The 22,259-nt window shown below is 42.1% G+C and overlaps 1 protein-coding gene across 1 annotated transcript; it reads right to left on the reverse strand.

Moving 5' to 3' along the window:
* Positions 1-581: 581 nt before the first annotated feature.
* Positions 582-1,355, reverse strand: LOC127094137 (uncharacterized). Its single transcript, XM_051033004.1, has one exon. It carries the CDS (start codon positions 1,353-1,355, stop codon positions 582-584), a length of 774 nt encoding a protein of 257 aa, XP_050888961.1.
* Positions 1,356-22,259: the final 20,904 nt, after the last annotated feature.

A 22,259-nucleotide genomic window follows, 5' to 3' on the forward strand; every position in this document is an offset into this window, starting at 1 on the left:
TATTGTTTAGGTTTGAACCATTATTAGTGATGATCCTTCTTGGCACACCATAATGTCAAATAAGTTGATTCTTGATAAATATGACTACCACCTGCTTGGTCACATTGGCGTATGAGGCCGCTTCAACCCACTTTATGAAATAATCAATAGCCATCAGAATGAAACGATGTCTGTTGGAAGATTTGGGCTCAATCATAGCAATCATGTCGATGCCCACATAGAGAAAGGTCTTGGAGAGGAGAGAACATTGAGAAGAGTCAGAGGTACATGTATCTTGTCAGCATAAATCTGGCATTTGTGACACTTCTTCACATATTTGCAATTGTCAGCTTCCATTGTCAGCCAATAGTAACCCGCTCTTAACATTTTTTAGCCATTACATGTCCTTTGTAATGAGTACCAAAAGAACCTCCGTGAACTTCTTGCATCAACAGGTCTACTTCGTGTCTATCCACGCATCTGAGCAGAACCATGTCAAAGTTTATCTTGTATAAGACATCTTCATTCAGAAAGAAGTTACTAGCCAGTCTTTTCAAGGTTTTCTTATCTTTGTTTGATGCCCCATATGGATATTCTTGACTCTAGAGATAACACTTGATGTCATGGTACCATGGCTTGTCATTAGAGACTTCTTCATTTACAAATACATGAGCGGGTCTATCAAGCCGCATAACATCGATCTTAGGCATATCATTCCAACGATTCACAATGATCATGGAAGCCAAAGTTGCCAAGGCATCTGCCATTTGATTTTCCTCACGAGGGATGAGATGAAATTCAATCTTGTTGAAGAAAGTAGATAACTTCCTTGCATAGTCTTTGTATGGGATTAGACCGGGTTGACGAGTTTCCCATTCTCCTTTAATTTGGTTGACAACTAGAGCTGAGTCTCCATAAACATCAGGATTTTTTATTCTAAGATCAATGGCTTCTTCTAGACCCATGATGCAGGCTTCATATTCCGCCATGTTGTTTGTGCACTTGAATGTTAATCTTGTAGTAAAAGGGATATGTGATCCATGAGGAATGATGATTACTGCCCCAATACCATTACCATAAGCATTAACTGCTCCATTAAATATTAAACCCCAATGAGAACCTGGCTCTGGCCCTTCATTTGGCAGTGGCTCATTGCAATATTTGGCTTTTATGTACATCACATCTTCATATGGGTATTCAAAATTTATAGACTCATAATCGTTGATTGGATGATGAGTTAAGTGATTGGCCAAGACACTTCCTTTGATAGCTTTCAGGGTGTGATACTCAATGTCATATTCGGACAAGAGCATCTGCCAGCGAGCAATTCTTCCGATCAATGCAGGATTTTCAAAGATATACTTAATCAGATCCATCTTGGATATCAACCAAATTGTGTGATTCATCATATATTGACGGAGACGCTTGGCAGCCCAAGTCAGAGCAAAACAAGTTATCTCTAGAATGGAATATCGGGACTCACAATTAGTGAATTTCTTGCTCAAATAATAGATGGCATACTCTTTTCTTCCTGTTTCATCCTGTTGACCCAAGACACAGTCCATAGATTCTTCTGGCACAGTCAGATACATAATCAATGGTCTTCCCTCAACTGGAGGGGACAAGATATGAGGTTTTAGAAAATACTCTTTGATACTATGAAGGCTTTTTGACAATCATTCGTCCAAACACAACCCTGATCCTTTCGGGGGAGCTTAAAAATTGGAACATAAGTAACATTCATATGAGATATGAACCTTGAAATGTAGTTCAAACATCCAAGGAATCCCCTCACCTGCTTTTCTGTTTGAGGTGCTGACATTTCCTATCGGGGTCAACTTCAATACACTTTTGACTGACGATGAAGCCTAAGAGCTTTCCTGATCGGACCCCAAAGGTGCATTCATTTGGGTTCAAGCAGAGTTTGTATTTTCTCAAACGCTGAAACAGTTTTGAAAGATACTCAATATGATCTTCCTCAGTCTTTGATTTTGTTATCATATCATCTACATAAACTTCAATCTCTTTATGCATCATATCATGAAAAAGAGTAGTCATAGCTCATTGATAGGTGGCACCAACATTCTTCAAGCCAAAAGGAATTACTTTGTAGCAAAATATGCCCCAAGGTGTAATAAAAGATATTTTCTCCATATCTTCAGGCGCCATTTGATTGTAACCGGAAATTCCATCCATGAAAGATAAGACCTTGAACTTGGCGGTGTTATCGACCAACATGTCAATGTGTGGCATAGGAAAGTCATCCTTAGGAATGGCTTTGTTTAGATTTGTATAGTCAACGCACATGCGAACCTTCACGTCCTTCTTGGGAATTGGCACAATGTTGGCCAACCACTTCATAAACTCTGATGTGACAAGGAAATCTGCATCAATCTGCTTTTGTACTTCCTCTTTCATTTTGATCACCATGTCTGAATGAGTTCTTCTTAACTTTTTCTTGATCGGTGGGCACTCTAGCCTCAATGGTAAACGATGCTCCACAATATCGGTGTCCAACCCTATCATGTCTTGGTATGACCAAGCAAACACATCGGTATATTCTCGGAAAAGCTCTATCATCCTCTCTTTGACCTCTGGCACAAGCAGTGCTCCAACTTTGACTTCTTTTCTATCCTCTTCAGACCCCAAGTTGATTTCTTCCACAGGCTCTTTGAATGGCTTAATGGTCTTTTCTTTTTTTTCGAGCAGTCTAGAGATTTCATCTAGAATGTCTTCCTCCTCTTCTTCCTTCGCTTCGTACACAGGGAATTCAAAGTTGCAAGAGGGCATATGGTCATTGATTTTAATGGATATCTCGTGAATTAATCTGCACATGTGATTTTATGCTTGTTTTAGAAACAGATAAAAATGTGAAGTTATGTGCTACTATCTAGAAGTGTTTATTTGTTTATTTTAGATTACCATTTTCCATTAAAAAAATAGTAAAACAATAAAAACAACAATATGGAAACAAAATAACATTTTCAATGATTTAATTCTTGAAACACAAGCCCAAACATTGTCACTTTCGCCTTAGGCATAACGAAAGGATTTTAAAAAAAAAGAAAATAAACAATAAAATATTACTTTGAAATGTGAACAACAACAGGAACATCAACAGAGATTCAATTTTGGTGAATCACTCTGCGAGCTATGAAGTTGGTCGGAACATCTTAATGATTGTCTTCCACAATGACATTGGCTTTCACTGCTTCGTCTTCTGACCCAGGGATATATTCAAGTTCTCCATGATGAGGAAAGTATAAAGGCACATATGCATCTTCTGCCTCAAGATCGTATTTAGGATCGTCGCAGTAGGGTTCCCATGCTGAACCATCATCCTCAGTGATGGCACTAACTTCTGGCAAAGTAGGATTGATGAACCCTCAATTATGGAAAGTTTCTTTGATTGAACAGACGGATCTACTTCCTTCTGGAATCTTATTGGAAGTAGGAGAAAAGAATAAACCCTCTCGGTGTTTGTTTTCTGGAAGATCTAAAAATGTTCCCCAACCATCGGTTTTACCATCATTTACTATCCTTTGTGAATCCTTGAATGAAGAGATGGATACTCCTCTCTTAACATCTTTGTCAATCAAAGAAAGGGCTTCGAGTTGAGTTCCAACAGCTTCTTCAGGTTCAAGATAAGAGAAAGATGATAAGTGACTCACAACCAGTGCTTGCTCCCCACAGACTGTCACTAGCTTACCGTTCTTCAGAAATTTAAGCTCTGATGCATAATGGAAGTGATTGCCCCAACTTCATGGATCCAAGGACGACCCAATAAAAAACTATGCACAACTTCTATGTCCATCACCTGGAATGTCATCTGGAAAGTATGAGGTTTGATGGTCATAGGAAGGTCGACTTCTCCTATGACTATTTTTCTGGAACCATCAAAAGCTTTGACAATAATCCCGCTAATCTTCATAGGAGCACCTTGAAAAGAAAGTCTGGAAAGTGTCAACTTCGGCATGACATTGAGAGACGAACCTGTATCCACTAATACACTTGACAAAGAGTCATTCATACAGTTGATTGAGATATTTAGTGCCATGTTATGATTTCTTCCTTCTTCGAGGAGCTCTTCATTACTGAAACTCATGTTATTGTAGGCCGTGATGTTAGAGACGATACCATCAAACTGTCTGACCATCACATCATGGTCTACATAGGCTTGTTCTAAGACTTTCTGCAAAGCTTCATGGTGAGCCTCAGAGTTCATCAACAAATATAACACATATATCTTGGAAGGTGTATGCAGTAATTGTTCCACCACATTGTATTCACTTTTCCTGATGATCTTCAACACCTTATCGTCATCACTTTTCAGATTCATGTTGTCAGATTGGTCAACCGGTTCAAAAGGGATCTCAACATGAGCCCGCTTTCCTGCAGTGACATCCTCAGTCCTTTTTGCAAATATACGTCCACTCCTTGTGACCCTGCTTACATCAGGGATGTTAACAATGGAGGGTAGAAGTGCATCCTTTCCATTCTCAGTCATTGTAGCATTGTACTTATAAGGCGCGACTTTATCAGATTGGTAGGGAACTGGGACCGGTAAGTTAATGAGCAGAGGAGTCACAGAAGTCTTCCGATTGTTATAAGTAATCTATATAGGCTTGGATTCGTTGAACTGATGAACTATGACATTCACTTTGTTGTCACTATTGACCATATTGACCTGATTATAATCCCTGGCTTGGTAGGCTACAATGTAACCTTAATCCATTTGATCCTGGAGACCCGTTACAACAGTTAGGCATCCTTGAGAGTTCCTGGAACAAACCCTGCAAAAGGCGTAGTTATATGGAGGCATAAAACCATTCTTGCTATATCTGGCATGTTTCTTTACTAAGTTCTCTCCCAATAACCATACATCATAAATCCGGAAACTTCCCGGGCAACCATATACCATGTTAACTGAGGTTGAACCATGTTGCGGTAGAGGATTAACTTGAACATTGGGGTTTATGTCCTTAAATAAAAGGATACCACTCTTTATGAGCCTCTGAACATCTGACTTTAGACAAAAACAGTTTTCAATGCTATATCCTGGTGCCCCTTGATGGTAAGCACAAAACTGGTCTGCCTTGTACCAATAGGGAATGTCCTTTGGCACGGGTGGTGGAGACCTTTTCTGGACATGATTTTTAGCTAGCAATGTAGGAAAGAATTCTGCATAGGACATTTGGATAGGATCAAACTGTGGCCTTTTTTGAATATGATTTTGACTATTGAACTAAGAGTGAGCCTGTTACGGAGGTTGTTGATGTTGATTTGATGGTTGTTGCTGAACATGTTGTTGTTGTTGATGCTGTTGAGAATATTGTTTTTGATGTTGATGTGAGAACCGTGGTTGATAAATTGGCATTACCATTGGTGGACTAATGATTGGTGAAACGGATGCAACATGTTGATACTTTCTTCTTTGTCTGCCATATGAAACGACACTAACATCTAATTCTTTCTTCTTGGAGAAATTATTGGAGAATTTCTTAACATGACTAGAAGCGCCGGGTTCCTTAGTCAAACGTCCCTCTCAGACTTCTTCCCCAAGTCGCATGTTCATGTTTACCATCTCGGTGAAATCACTGGAGGGAAAATTTGTGCAGCAATTTCACGCCACCTTTGAGCATATTCCTTGAAACTCTCTTTGTCTTTCTGAGACATAGCCCGAAGTTGATATCTGTCTGGAGCCATATCTATATTATATTTGTATTGACGAATAAAAGCTTCACCAAGGTCGTTGAAAGTACAGATCTTGCGCTGTCCAAGCCCATGTACCACTTAAGAGCGGCACCAGTTAAATCATCTTGAAAGAGGTGGATCAGAAGTTGATGGTTGTTAGTCTGAGTGGACATATTCCTAGCATACATCACCAAATGACTATGAGGACATGAATTTCCTTTGTATTTCTCGAAGTCTGGTACTTTGAATTTGGGCGGAATTTGAACATTAGGAACCAAGCAGAGTTCAGAAGTGGTCTTGCCAAAAAGATCCTTACCTCAAAGAGCGTTGATTTCCCTTTACATTTCTAAGAACTGATCTTGAAATCCCTCTAACCTTTCATCTACTCCCACAACTTTGCTTGGAGCAGCGTGATAAATGTTTTCTTCATTATAAGGAGTTGTATGCACCATAAGATGAGGTACAAACATCACAACAGTCACTACTGGAGCTTCAGCATTTTGAGGGCGGTATCCAGTTGGCATATAACCGTGAGGCATTACCCAAGGGAAACCGGGTGGCATGTGATATTATTGATCATTGACGGGCACCACTGGAATGGGCATCAAGACGTTCTTAGAGATTGTTGTTCATTGCAATGGATCTTGAGATTTGTTCGATGACTGATTCTGAGCAGCCACCAAAGTCTCCATCATAGTAGTAAGCCTTTTCCAAACTCTCTTTCAAGGTGATTACTTCCTCCCTGAGCTCTTGATTTTCTTGTTCAAGCTGACTCATCCTTCTCTGGCGACTGGCTCGAGTATTGTATTGGTGATTTAGTTTGACTATTGGAGGGAAAAGACACGTGTAAGTTTCTTGAAATGCAGGAACTTGTGCTTGAATGATGCATGATATGCAGATGCAAAAGATGAATTTTAATTTTTAAGAAAATCAATAATTTATTGCAAATATTATAGAGACAATATTTGGTATAAGTTGAACAAAAAACCTCTTTTTATTAAATAATTGAGGGATTACAAAGGAGGAAATACAATTTCAACGATCCTAAACAATATAAAAGGAAAACAACTAAGTATATGATTCCTAAGGAATCTCATATGTAGAAGGTCATGTTGTTGGTTGATGTTTCCTCTTCTGCCTCTTTAACTGAGTGTTCTCGATCATAAGCTTGTTGATGATTCCCTTCTAAGCACCTGAGGTGGGAGGTATGATGGAGTACTCATGAAATGGCTGGACTTTAGAGGGAAGTAAACCCTCTTGTTCCTCCTGTTTCTTCATAGCTTGTTGTTCTAGAATTTCAATCAAATCATCCTTCTCCTTTAAATGCTGCTCCATTTTCATCTTCTTATCATTCAAGACATGATACTTTCCTTCCCAAGTGTCTCTTTCCAATTTCAACCTAGCCAAAATTTCTTGAAATTCTTCCCTATTTGTAGCACCTCAAATTTGCCCCCCTCATTCATGCATTCATTTTTAGGTCATTTAACATTTCACATTGCATTTCATCATGTCAATCAGAATTAGATCCAAGAAGCTTGAATATCATCCAAGACACTTTGTGGGTTCTATCTGGGTGATCAGTCAACACAAGGGAATGACTTGAGTTACTTCCACCATGTTCAAATGGGGTCTATTCATCATTCGAAACGTTAATCTTGAAGGAGCAAAAGTCGGTTCCTGAGCTGTCATGCTCGCTAGGCGAGCAGCGTGGTTCGCCTAGCGAGTCTGAACTGTCAAGCTCGCTAGGCGAAGCCCACACGTTTTAAAATATAACAGAAAAATCTTGGACTTGGACCTCTCTCATTTGAGCCCACCAAGCCACGAAAATCAGGTTATAAATTCAGAATTTCATTGAAACAAAACCCTAGAGAGAGAGACAGAGAGAGAGAGAGAAGAGCTAACAGAACTCAGAGCAGCCTCCAGAGACTGAAGGGAACTCATCTGCAAAGAACCAATTCCCTCTCATATAAACCCTAAGATTGTTCTGCAAACCCAACGGTGCAATTCAATTTCATTTGATCTCTCCAGTAAAGTTTGCCTAATTTCCATTACTTTATGCTTTCAATTTGAAATTTTTGAATGTATAGAATTTGGAAGAGTGGGTATCGTTAGGTTTCACATGTGGTTTTAGATGTGCATGAATGTGTAGAACAATGCCTTGAATGTTTAATCATTTCGTTGCTGAGATGGATACCATAAGGTTTGGGGTCCCTGAAATCGTACTGTTATCAATGGAGAATCCAGAACCCGTAGGCATTCGCTAGCCCATCGCTAGGCGAGCCTGCAGCGAAGCTTCGCTAAGCCTTCACTAAGTGAGACAGTAGCGATCGTGACAATAGTTTTTTTTCTGTTTGCTCTCTAATCTGTTTTGTGTTTGTTATGACATGTTTTCTATTGCATCCGGGCACATGTTTTAGTACGCATGTCATGTCTTGATCTGTGGATCCTTGCCCCCTGACTTTGAGTTTTGATACCCTTTTGATGCATTCATTTGACAAGAGGTTTAGGCCTCTTACCCTTGTTTGCTTTTTGTGAGCTTTTTGTAGCATGGTTCATTTTGTTGCTGTGGTCCTTCTGTTTGGTGCAACTCTTGATTGCACCCCATCTTGTTATTCTAACTTGTTTGTTGAGTTTTTGTGAGGGCTCACATGACTCTTGAAGAGATAGCTTGCTTGGTATTCCACTTTATTTGTGGGATACCATTTGGAGATTTATTCCGATTACTTTGCTGACTTGCTTTCTTTGATGGTGCTAGCCTGAGAGATCACCGGATTTCTTGCTTCTTTAGTTGTTATTACTTCGGATTTTTATCCATGTGGTAGATCTCTTGATCCCTTTTACATCTTTCCCGCATTTTACCGCTTTCTTAGCTGGAAGACCTCGATAGGAGGCGATGTTTTTGTGTGTGTTTACTTTTGTGCCCAAAGACCTCCACGAAGAGGCAATTGACGGATAGAAGGGATCAGTAGTCAATCCCCCGTTATTCAGTGTGTCGTTCTTTATGCTCACAATACGTGTCGATGCTTCAGAACAAAAGCCCAAGATCTTTTGTCCGGTCAGTCAGTGGAGAGGGTTCCACCTTTCTAAATCCCCACTTTTTGTCATGAGCTCACCCTGTCCAGGGTTAAGAGCTATGAGGTCTCATCCTCATTACCCTTTTGATCTGCTCACCCTGACGTTCAGTGTCAGTGGTTAAGAGCCTGTTTGATTACCCTTCCATGGCTTGTTTGTCGAGGTTGATATGACCCCTCTTGACTAAAGCCCTACCCATGTATGATTGAACCCCCCTTGTTGGCGTGTTTACTTTATGCATGTTTGTTTTGTATGGTGTGGTCGTCTCCCCATAGGATTGCTAGGCTTCGTATAGTCTCTCGTTTGCATGTCAATTAAGGTAGCACGGTTCCTTCGTCTAGGACTTCCTTTTTGCATGAGCATTCCTAAAACACAAACAAACTCATTGATTTTTCTTCTCCTAAGAACACATTAACTCCTTCTACTACAGGCGAGTAAGTCTCCAAAGGTCGAGCATCCGGTAGATTGCGTAGTAACGTCGTTCATCTAAAAAACACAAAACAAACAAAAATAGGTTAGCCGAACTACGGTTTGCTCTGATTCTCATTCCAGATGAGATACGTAGGCATAAGACGCGATGTCTTAGCGAGCACACTCCTCTTTAACCCATAGGTAGCCGAGCTACGAAGACTCTGATTCTCATATTCAGATGAGATATGTATGAAGTGGATGCGACATCCGTGCGAGTCATTTTCTTTTGACCCCTCTTTTAGTAAATAGTACATTAGATAAACCCACACCCTTTAGACAAGAACAACAAGAGTGGATCCCGTAGAGTACTACGGATGCGTAGGGGTGCTAATACCTTCCCTTCGCATAATCGACTCCCGAACCCAAGATTTGGTTGCGAGACCTTGTCTTTTCCTTTCCTTTTTTCCAGGTTTACTTCGAGCGTTTCCTTTCCCTCCTTTGGGATAATTAACGCACGGTGGCGACTCTTCTGTCATTTCTTTTTTCGCCGGTTGTTTTTTTTCGCATTCTTTTTTACGCTGCGACAGCTGGCAACTCTGCTGGAGACCCGGTTTCCCTAAGCGAGTCCCTCATAACTTTTGTAGGTTGTTTGTTTATTGGGTGCTCGTTCTTTTGTACAGTTATTTATTTATCTGCTTTATCTTATTGTATTGTGTACATATCATTGCTGTGTCTATTGGCTCTGTTGGTTTGTTTGTTTGTTGGGATGGGATGTTCTATGAGAGATAAGCCCACTACTTAGGCTTGAGTGTACACACAGGTTTTAGAGTGGATAGTCATGAGGCTCGCGTGGCATGTTGCTATGTTAAGTCGTTCATGAAGACCCACACCCAGACGAGGTTTCTTTTGGATATATTTTGTCTTACGGGTGTTCCATAACGACATATATTCCTTTAGAAATCGTTGACTCTGGTGACCATTTCCCGAGAACTCAGTCGAGGCCTCTCCTCTGAGACGCGTTTATGTTAGCTCTGGTGGGCGCATTCTCGCTGCTCAATCCGAGGACCCCGAGACTGGGAACTTGCATTAGGATGTCCTGTTGAGGGGAGTCAGTGGAGGTCTTTTGTCTCGTAATAATGCCAAACCTTCAGTGGTAAACGTATTATTCTCGACTGAAGGGCTGAAGCTGACGAACTTCTGTTCTTAGAACCTACCAGTAAGGGGCGGGCTAAATTCAGGAAACCTCAACCTCCAACCAACCCGGTTTTCTGGAGCAGAGTTTTGATCTCGTATTATATTACTCAGTGGGTTTCTCTTCAGACAATGCGACCCAACATATATTCAAGCAGATACAGCAACCTTGATTTGCATGTCACTGCATTGCATCACATCATTTTGCACTCATATCATTTAACACATGTTTATCCATTCTCAGGGGTTTATATCTTCTTCTTGATTCTAGTCGGGGTTTTCTTCTTACACTGTTTATCAAATGTGAGACTGGAACCAATGGGGTAGAATACCCTTTGGAATTGATAAACATGTCATTGCATTTGCATATTCATTTGCATGTCTTGCATAACAGGTACCGCCACAATGTTCTCAGTTTATTTGGTGTTCCACTAGCAGGATAGCTGATTCAAGAATTCACCGGTACGGTACCCGCAGAAACCACCAGAGAGCAATGGAAAGCCTACAAGCAGAGCTCGCCGAGATGAAGATTCATATGGCCCAATTCATGGATGTGGTTCAAGGGGTGGCTCGGGGACAGCAAGAGCTCAGGCAGATGATCTAGAGGAATCCCGCCACTACTCAACCAGAGACGTTGACTGATCCTCCAGATGGAGAGGTTAATGGACCCAGTGGACCGGGGCCTACCCCGATCCTGCATGTCAACTCCGGTCAACAGCCCATCCATGATGATCAGGACGACCAGTTCACCCATATACAGGAAGACTTTGGCATGGGCCATGGCATGGACCCCATGTTTAAAAGGTTAGAGGAGAGGCTGAAGGCAGTGGAAGGACAGAATCCTCTGGGAGTAGACGTTGCTGACTTGGGATTGGTCCCAGGCGTGAGGGTGCCACCGAAATTCAAAGTTCCGATATTTGACAAATACAGTGGCAACTCTTGCCCGAAGACCCATGTGTAAGCCTATTTCCGTAAAATGGTTGCATACTCTGACGATGAAAAGTTGCTTATGTACTTTTTCCAGGATAGCCTAGCTAGGGCATCCTTGGAATGGTATATGAGGCTGGACAGAGCCCACATCCGCTGCTGGAGGGATTTGGCTGAGGCTTTCGTGAGGCAGTATCAGTATAATGCAGACATGGCTCCGGACAGAACTCAACTTCAGAATCTGTCTCTTAAAAGTAATGAGTGCTTCAGGGAATACGCTCAACACTGGAGGGAGACAGCCTCCCATGTTCAACCTTCTATGTTGGAGAAGGAAATGGCTAACATGTTCATGAACACTCTGCCCGGACCTTACTTGGAGCGCCTGGTGGGTTGCAATGCCTCCAACTTTGCTGATGTAGTCTCTATCGGTGAGAGGGTGGAGAACTATTTGAAGACATGCAAGATCCAGAGTGGAGGTGGATCTTCATCAGGGGTGAAGAAGCCGTTCATTCAGGGACAAAAGAGGAGAGAAGGGGATGCGAATGCCTTATCTTCTTATCAGAACAGGGGTAACCGGAGGAATAACTTTCAGAACTATCATCAACAACCGTATGTTGCGGCTGTGACCATTCCGGCTGCAGCACCACTACAACAACAACAACCACAACGTCAACAAACTCAGTACCAACAACAACAACCGGGTAACAGACCCGCCCATCAACAGAGGCAAAGGATGATGGACCGGAGTTTCGACACTCTTCCAATGTCGTACGCTCAGTTGCTTTCTAGTCTTCAACAACTACATCTTGTGTAGTTACACACTCTGGCTCCTCCTGTTGGTAGGCTTCCGGCGGGTTACGACGCCAACGCTAGGTGTAGCTTCCATTCTGGGGCACCTGGCCACAATATTGAGAACTGCAAAGCTTTTAAGCATGTAGTTCAGGACCTCATAGATTCAAAGGCCATCGACCTCGCACCGGCTCCTAATGTCGTCAACAATCCCATGCCACAGCATGGTGGTGCAAATGTTAACATGGTGGAAGAAGAAGCCAGGTCCGTCAGAGAAATGTCGAAGTTGAAGACTCCGTTGTTGGATATCAAGGGCTACTTGTTGAAGACCGATGTTTTCCACGGTTGTGGGAAGGGTTGTTTGGATTGTGCTATACAGAGCAAAGGTTGTTTGAAGCTGCATCAGGGTATCCAGGCCTTGCTTGACAATGGTATACTCCAAGTTGAAGATTTGTCAGTCCAAGAGTCTGTGGAAGGGGTTGAGGAAGAGGTGTTTGAAGATGCTACTGATGAATTCGCAGATGCTGTTCCTACTGATTCTGTAATCCATGATGATGTATTTAATTTTTCCCATGTTGCTGCTGATATCCCAAACAATGTGGTTGATCCGGATGTATCTGTTGAACTTGATTCCGATGTTTCAGATGTTTATGTTTCAATGAATGAGATTTCAGAGTATGACTATGATGTTGCTACTATCACCATTTTTTACCCAACTAATCAGATCAATATACCAGAAGCGCAACCGGTGCCACCAGCGCGACCGTCCACTATGACTATCACAACCCCTGGTCCTTTACATTTCACCAGCGAAAAGACCATTCCTTGGGATTATGGGGGGAGTGTGTACACGCACGATCATGGGGTAGAACGGCCACTAAAGGTAGAAGAGGGTCAGAATTATGAACTTGAAGTTGAAGGTCCTGCAGTGGACAATGTTGGTGGAATCGGGCGATTCACCAGGAGTGGTAGACTGTTCTCACCACCCGTTACCCAAACTGATAGTGCTAATGCTGCGACGAAAGCCAAAGGCAAGCAAGTCGTGAATAAGGTTGCCTCTACACCCCAGGCTGGTTCTGAGCCCCCTTTTGCGAAGTATGTGGACGAGCTTCTGAGAATTATAAGGAAAAGTGACTACAAGGTAGTCAATCAGTTGATTCAGACGCCGTCTAAGATATCTATTCTCTCACTCCTGTTGTGTTAGGAGGCACACAGGGAGGCACTTCTGAAGGTTCTTAATGCTGCTTATGTACCTCAGGAGATCTCAGTGAACCAACTGGAAGGAATCGTCGCAAATGTTCATGCAAGCAACGGGTTAGGTTTTACTGATTCTGACTTAACACCAGCTGGACGCAACCATGACAAGGCTTTGCACATCTCGATGGAATGCAAAGACACCGTGTTATCTCATGTTCTGGTGGATACAGGTTCCTCTCTCAATGTGCTACCCAAGAGAGCCCTGTCAAGGTTAGAAGTAGAAGGTTTGGTCTTGAAGCCTTCAGATCTTATCGTGAGAGCCTTCGACGGTTCTAAGAGGTCGGTTTTCGGAGAGGTAGAATTGCCAATTCAGATTGGATCACAAACCTTCAACACTGTCTTCTATGTGATGGATATCAGTCCTTCCTATAGTTTCCTGCTGGGTCGTCCTTGGATCCACAATGCTGGGGCAGTCTCTTCAACTTTACATCAGAAGATTAAATTCCCAGTCAATGGAAGGATTATCACCGTCTGTGGTGAGGAGGATATTCTGGTCAGTAACTTGTCTACATTCAAGTATGTAGAGGTAGAAGGTGAATTTCATGAGACCCTATGTCAGGCCTTTGAGGCACTTCAGGTCAAGGACGCGGCTCCGGTGGAAGAGGTTAAAGCGGGTGTCTCTATCTCATCCTTCAAGCAGGCACAAGCCTTGGTAAATTCAGGTGTTGCCCCCGGTTAGGGACGTCTGTTGGAGTTACCGATGAAAGAAGACAAGTTCGGGATTGGGTATCAGCCAACTCTGACTTCTACAACTTCAGCGCCTCAAACCCGTCAAGGGCCGATTACTTTCTCCAGTGTTGGCATCATCCAATATGGCCAGGTCTCTGCGGTCAACGATGAAGATGGGGATAGTGATTGCGACATCGATAACTGGGTGCGTCCGAGGATCCCGGGTGAAGTCATCAACAATTGGTCTTCTGAGGAGATTGTCCAAGTCACTTTTCTGGAGGAGTAATTTTGTTTGTTTATTCATGCATGTCCAAGTCTTACGTTCCGCCCAGGACGCAATGACTCATTGTAGGGCTCATTGTAGCGGGGTATTCGTTACCATTAGAGATATTGACTAAATCCAAGGTAAATCATACAAGTCGAGTCGCCACCGCACTTCTATTTATCCAAAGGAATGGTTAGAAAGCGAACAAAAACCTAAAAGTTTTATCGAATCAAAAACTAGTAAAAATGTCAGAGATCTGGGTAAGGGGGTTGGTTATACAATGGGAAGGTGTTAGGCACCCAAAGCATCCTAGGTACTCCTAGGGAGCCCTTTTCACATTTGTTGTAAAGATTGTTGTTTTTTTTTTTGAAAATTTATTTGTGCAAACATGATTGAAGGGATGAGAAAAGCGTGTATGTTTATCTAATGTACTACTTACTAAAAGAAGGGTCAAAAGAAACTGACTCGCGCGGATGTCGCATCCACTGCATACATATCTCATATGAATCTGAGAATCAGAGTCTTCGTAGCTCGGCTACCTAGGGGTTAAAGAGGAGTGTTTTGGGGTGAACGACGTTACTACGCAATCTACCAGATGCTCGACCTTTGGACACTTACTCGCCTGTAGTAGAAGGAGATAACGTGTTCTTAAGAGAAGAAAAATCAATGAGTTTGGGGTGTTTAGGGATGCTCATGCAAAAAGGCAGTCCTAGATGAAGGAACCACGCTACCTTAAATGACATGCCACGAGAGGCTATACAAAACCTAAGAAATCGGTAACATGCGGCAAAAGTAAAGGGATCGAGAGATCTACCGTATGGATAAAGATCCGAAGTAACAGCAATTAGATAAATAAGAAACCCAAAGACTCTTCCAAGCTAAACACCATCAAAGAAAGCGAGTCAGTACAGGTAATCGGAATAGACCTCCAGGTGGTACCCCACAAATAAAGTGGAACACCAAGCAAGCTATCCCTGCAAGAGTATGTGAGCCTTTACAAAAACTCAACAAACAGGTTAGAGTAAAAGGATGAAATCAGGAGAAGACAATGCCATAAAACAGGTTAGAGCAAACAGGATAGGGTAATCAAGAGTTGCCCCCAAATCAAAATGTAACCACATGAATCATGCCATTAAAATTCACAAAAAGCTCACAAAAAGCAACCAAGGGTAGGAGGCCTAAACCTCTTGTCAAACACATGCATCAAAAGGGTATCAAATTCACCCATAATACCTCATACATTCAGAGCATTCAAATTAAAAGCATAAAGTAATGGGAATAAGGCAAACCTGACTGGAGAGATCGAATGAAATTGAATTTCCCGGTTGGGTTTGCAAAGCAATCTTAGGGTTTATATGAGAGGGAATTGGTTCTTTGCCGATGAGTTCCCTTCAGTCTCTGGAGGTTGCTCTGAACTCTGTTAGCTCTTCTCTCACTATCTTTTTCCATGCCAGGGTAATAGGAATAGAATTGCCTTTTGTTTCACTGAAACTCTGAATTTATAACCTGATTTTTGTGGACCTGTGGGCTCAAATGAGAGAGGCCCAAGTCCAAAATTTTTCTGTTATATTTTATTTATTTATTTATTTATTATTATTATTATTTATTTTTTTCGTTTTTCGTTTTTTTAACACGTGGGCTTCGCCTAGCGAGCATGACAGTTCAAGAAATTCCTCTGAGCGTAGGTGATTCTGGTGGCTTTTCTTGGGACTCGCTAGGCGACCCATTCTGCTCGCCTAGCGAGCATGACAGCTCATGAACAAACTTTTGCTCCTTCAAGATTAACGTTTTGACTGACGAATAGACCCCATTTGAACCTGTTGGAAGTATCTCAAGCCATTCCCTTGTGTTGACTGATCATCTAAATAGAACCCACAAAGTGTCTTGGATGATACTCAAGCTTCAAACAAAAGATGTTAGTGACACATTTTTGTGCTTTTGGTTAGTAAACAAAAGTAAGAGAAACAATGATGTATAATTCAAGCATGCTTGGTGATCTCAAACCAATCACAAGGAGTCCCACCCAAAGGCAAAGGGAACCAAGATGCTAAAGATCCTTGAGGCAATGCAAATGCAATGTTATGATGCCATGAGGGATCTTAGGGTCAAAATTGGGGTCTTACAGATGCCCCTATTTAAGGTCATTCTAGCCGGAGAAGTGAAGGTTAAAATCTTCGTCTCGACAGGGTAGAATAGGGCTTAAATAATAACAAAGAGACGAATTTTGGTCCCTAAGAGACCTCATGATGCAAATGTAGGTATGAAAAATGGTAGCACTCTGTGGAGATATGTGTCCACAAAAGCAAAGAAATCAGAAGCCACTGATAATCCATATGAGCAATTCACTCCATGGGACCAAGACCCTGGGGACTCTCCTGGGGATAGAAAAGGGATAAAAATGCGCGAGCAGGTCACGACTCAAAGCGTGGGGAACAGAATTCCAAAGGGAAAAGATCCAATGGAAATACTCGAGCTGACTCGAAGATGCATGTATTGGGGAATATGCCAATAAAACAAAAAACTATCCACAGCAAATACTTCGGATAAAATCCGGATGAAAACAATCCACTAAGGGACTTCGCTGGGGATGTCCACAAGGACACTCCTGGGGAAGCAGCAGGACGAGGTATTACCAGTTACTGGGTAATAAGCTCAAGGAGACATGTGATCTGAATACCAGGTATGAGGGTGAGAGATACAACATGCTCAGGAAAAGATGAATATCCAAGACCGGTATAAGGGTGAGAGATATCAAAACTTCAAAACGTCTGAGGAAAACCTAAAAGGTATACTTCAACTCAGGGATTCTGACTCCACAGGGGACAAAAAGTCATAATAGGGAGCAGAGAGGAAGGAACACCAGGGATACCAGTTATTGGGCATATAATAGGTGACCAACCAAGGCGTGAATTGGGGAATATTCCCAAAACACTCATCATCCAAAAGAGGGCTAAAAGCAAACTCGATTACAGGATGGATATTCGACTCCACAAAGGGGATACAAATTTTACTCAACTGGGGAAGAACAAAAGGCTTCAGACCCGAGAGTGCATGAGATATACTATCTATTACCATCAGAACATAGATAATATACTCACATGGACGATTATCCACAACCGGTTACTGGGTTAATAAAGGATAAATCGACCGAAAAGAAAAGGCATCGGGATACCGAAACTAGGTATATAATGATGACCAATTCAGGGGAGAAACAATCGTTACCAACAACAACAAGGTAAACGAGAGATGACCCGTTGGGGATAAATTGCGTAATCAGGGCAATTATCCAAGCAGATGAGGGGATATCGTCACCGAATATTGGATGAAGATAACTGTCACCAATTAAAGATGAGCAAAAATAGTTACTCTGCAAAAAGGGAAGAAATAGGGTTTACAACTACTGGTATGAGGGTAGAGAACCACAGACTCCGTCGGGGATAATAATTACTAATTATTGAGCAATTATTCATTTACCACGGGGAAACAGGAAAAGAGTCTCAAGAGACCGATCTAGGATCAAACTAGATAGGCACACCAAATCAAGACTTGTCCCGATGAGGATATAACTCAATGGGGAAAACCATCCCAGTATATGTGTTGGGAAGGAACAAAAACAATCAACATCCACGAGGATATAACCCGGTGGGGAATATGGAAGAAAGGATAGACGCTTTCTGCCTATGGAGCTGACTCTATATGGAGAGATCAGACGCACACGTCTGCTCGGGGAAGTATATCACCAAATAGCAGGAGACATCAAACAACGATATATGGCAAAGAATGCAACATGAATATCTGAATGTTATAATTATGCATGAACATGCGTGGTTTATGTATGATGTATGCTGACAGACAGACATATCTAACACAACCAGGTCCAGGAATCAACCGACCGGTACTACATCTTAAGAGAGAAAGCCAAGTTCACCGGAGAGTATCCAATCTGCTGAGGATCAGAGATACACGGAAGCAAAGAACTCTGCAAGGGATGAATCATCAATCATTCCAACTGGGGACGAAAGTTATCACAGACAAGGTCCACCACACCAACAACTCTACTGGGGAATCTATCCGAGGAGATAAAGGATTTATCGGGATCAACCACCAAATATCGCTCTTGCCCAAAGAGATCCAAGCTGCTGAGGAAGAAAGATTGCTACTCTGCTGAAGGGAAAAGAGGTGACTCTTAACAAGCAATCCACTTGGTAGGATAAACCACAAGGGGTTCCGGAGGGAGGAGATACAGTCATGCCAGGAATATGGACAAAAATCTTACCCTGTTGGGGATCCTACCACCCTTGGGAGAGCACTGAGGATCTCCTAAGTATCCTTTCGTCATTGTGAATATTCACTTTGTTTAAAAACAAATAAAAAAATTGATCGTTTAAAACAATGATATTTTCTTAATCAAAACATGCAAAACATTTGTTAAATAGAAACAGATAAGAGTGCCAATAATTGGATAAAAGGCTCAAATTTATTTGATAGAATGGTAGTCTGCGAATGACAAGACTCCATAGATCTTTACAAATTTGAAATTGGTGATATATATTGGAAAAGGGCTACATTGAACATAATGACCATTTCTCCACCAATTCTGAATCCGATGTATTTGAAGCTTTGGTTGATAATGAGCAAGAATCTCTAACGGACGACAATTGTAGAGCAAGGTCTTGTCAGGATGCAGTTACTTGCCAAATCCCTAATTTTTGCCTAGATTTCCCCAGGATGAGGTACTCAATCTAGCGGGATACATATATCATTATTATATATTTTTTTGTGTCTCTAACTTTTGCCTGGATCGCCCTCTCGTGTTTTCAATCCACCGAGACACTCATTTTTGCCTAAGCCGCCCTTTCGGGTTTTCAACTTAGCGAGCTATTTTTTTTATTGTTTAGGAGAAGTATTTCTTGACTGCATCTGAATTCACAGGACGAGTGAAATCCTCCCCATCCATAGTTATAAGTATCAAAGCACCGCCTGAAAAGGCTCTCTTAACAACATATGGACCTTCATAGTTTGGAGTCCATTTTCCCCTGGAATCGGGCGCGAAAGACAATACTTTCTTGAGCACAAAGTCACCTTCTCGGAACACACGAGGCTTGACCTTCTTATCAAAAGCTTTCTTCATCCTCTGCTGATATAACTGACCATGGCACATGGCAGTCAATCTCTTTTCTTCTATCAAGTTCAGCTGGTCATAACGACTCTGAACCCATTCAACATCAGTCAACTTGGCCTCCATCAAGACTCTCATTGATGGGATCTCCACCTCTACTGGGAGTACAGCCTCTGATCTTGACTTAGCGATCATATCGTCAACGTATACCTCAATCTCCTTGTGCATCATATCATGAAACAAGGTAGTCATAGCTCGTTGGTACGTGGCTCCGGCGTTCTTCAAACCGAAGGGCATCACTCAATAATAGAATGTTCCCCAAGGTGTGATGAATGTTGTCTTCTCCATATCCTCGGGTGCCATTTTAATCTGATTATATCCGGAAAATCCATCCATAAACGAGAAGACCTTGAATTTAGCTGTATTATCTACCAACATATCAATATTTGGTAGAGGGAAATCATCTTTCGGACTAGCTTTATTCAAGTCTCTATAGTCCACACACATCCGGACTTTTCCATCTTTCTTAGGCACGGGCACAATATTGGCCACCCATTGAGGATATATAGAAGTCACCAGAAACCCCGCATCGATTTGCTTCTGAACTTCCTCTTTGATCTTTACTGCCATATCAGGATGAGTTCTTCTGAGCTTCTGCTTCACAGGCACGCACTCAGGTTTTAAAGGTAGAAAATGTTGTACAATATCAGTATCTAGACCAGGCATGTCTTCATATGACCAGGCAAAGACATCGACGTACTCTCGTAACAACTCAATCAACCCCTTCTTAACAGATTCTTCCAGGAGTGCCCCAATCTTCACTTCTCGCACACAATCCTCAGACCCTAAGTTGACTGTTTCCAGATTCTCAAGGTGCGGCTGAATGATTTTCTCTTCATGCTCAAGTAGACGGGTAATCTCGTCAGGAATTTCTTCAACATCATCTTCTTCCGCCTCAAATACAGGGAATTCAAAATTGGGAGATGGTGTTGGGTCATTATGTTCAATGGGTTTAGAAATCAACCTGCATAATGATTTTTGGATATGAAAAGCTTTAGAATTCAAACAAGGCAAATCATTATGCAGATGAGAAGGTTGATTTTATTTTATTTTTTAGGGTTTTATGTGATCACCAATTTCATGCAAAAACAAAAAGGGAAAATAAATGGAAAAACAAACATTTAACATGAATTTATTGAATGAAAATATCATTGTATTTATGCGCCAACAATGTCATTACTCCTCCTTTTGGCATGGGAGAAGGGTTTTCAAACAAAGTGATCGTTACGTTGACTTATGGACAACTGTTGGAATATCCACAGCGACCCAATTGTTGCAGACCCCTCCAGGGATGATGAAATTGCCAGAATCCTTTGTATCTTCTTCTAAAACGGCAGCAGCCTCCTCATCTAGACCAGTGTGGATGAAACCTCCACTCTTGAATAACCCTTGCTTGTTGAAAGTACCAGAAGAAAAACCTATGCCAGCCCGAGACTCGTTGTCTTCTAACTCAATCATTTTTCCTAAACCAGTGGTTGCACCACGCTCAATGGCCAACTTTGCATCTTTGTAGGAAGCAAATGAAGGAGTTCTCTTCTCAATAGGCTCAACAATAGATAAAGCTTGGAAAGGAGTTCCAATTTCAACCTCAACATCTATATAAGAGAAGGAAGACAAATGGCTAACCAGGAGAGCCCTTTCTCCCCTTACCACTACCAGCTTCTTGTTTTTCACGAATTTCAATTTCTGGTGTAGGGTGGACGTCACGGCGCCTGCCTCGTGAATCCATGGTCTTCCTAAGAGACAACTATACGATGGGTGAATGTCCATAACCTGGAAGGTAATCTGGAAATCACTTGGTCCAATCTTGATTGGGAGATCTACTTCCCCAATCACAGTCTTACGAGACCCATCGAAAGCCTTCACAACTACTCCACTCTGCCTCATGGGAGGCCCTTGATATGATAGTTTTGAGAGAGTGGACTTTGGCAATACGTTCAATGATGACCCAGTGTCCACCAGTACATTGGACATGGCGTCGTCTCTACAACCCATAGATATATGTAATTCCAAGTTGTGGTCTCTTCCCTCCTCAGGGAGATCAGAGTCACAAAAGCTCAGGTTGTTACAAGCAGTAATGTTTGCAACAATGCTATCAAATTGCTCCAAAGTAACATCGTAATCCACATATGCCACATCCACCACCTTCTGTAGAGCCTCTCGGTGTGGTTCTGAATTTAAGAGTAAGGATAACACAAATATTTTGGATGGCATTTGTAGAAGTTGGTCTACAACATTGTACTCGCTCCTTTTGATGAGTCTCAGCATCTCATCACAGTCTTCTTTCACATTGCCACTCGGGCCAACAGAAGTAGGAGTTTTCAGTACGGAGGAGGGCTTAACAGCAAGTGCCGGATTCGGAGAATTCACAACGTTCCCAATCGGGCGTTCAACAAAATCAGCATTAATTTGAGGCTTCGGCGGTGCTGAAAATACACGGCCACTACGGATCAAACCGCTAACATCGACAATATTCACAACAGAAGAAGAGGGCAAGGACACCTCTTCCCCATTCTCTACTGCTACGGCGTTGTAGCGATAGGGAACTGCCTTTTCAGAAGAGTAAGGCACAGGACCAACAGGCTTAATGATCAGAGCGGGAGAAGCCTTCTGCTTGCTACCATTGTACTTGATGATAACAGGCTCGGGTATCCGGAACACTGGGGAGATCACATTGACCTCGGGCTCATTTTCATCATCATTCCTGTTTTGAAGGATCTCAATGACTCCTTCGTCCAGCATTTCCTGAACATCCTTGCGCACCTGGCAACAACCCAATCGGTTAACAGAGCAGACTCGGCATCTATCATGGTCATGCTCATAATG

Source organism: Lathyrus oleraceus, chromosome 1 (genome assembly GCF_024323335.1).
Source record: "Lathyrus oleraceus cultivar Zhongwan6 chromosome 1, CAAS_Psat_ZW6_1.0, whole genome shotgun sequence".
NCBI classification, from domain to species: domain Eukaryota; kingdom Viridiplantae; phylum Streptophyta; class Magnoliopsida; order Fabales; family Fabaceae; genus Lathyrus; species Lathyrus oleraceus.

Coding starts and splice junctions, on each gene's coding strand:
- LOC127094137 (XM_051033004.1), bottom strand. CDS start 1,355: ATGGATCTGATTAAGTATATCTTTGAAAATCCTGCATTGATCGGAAGA.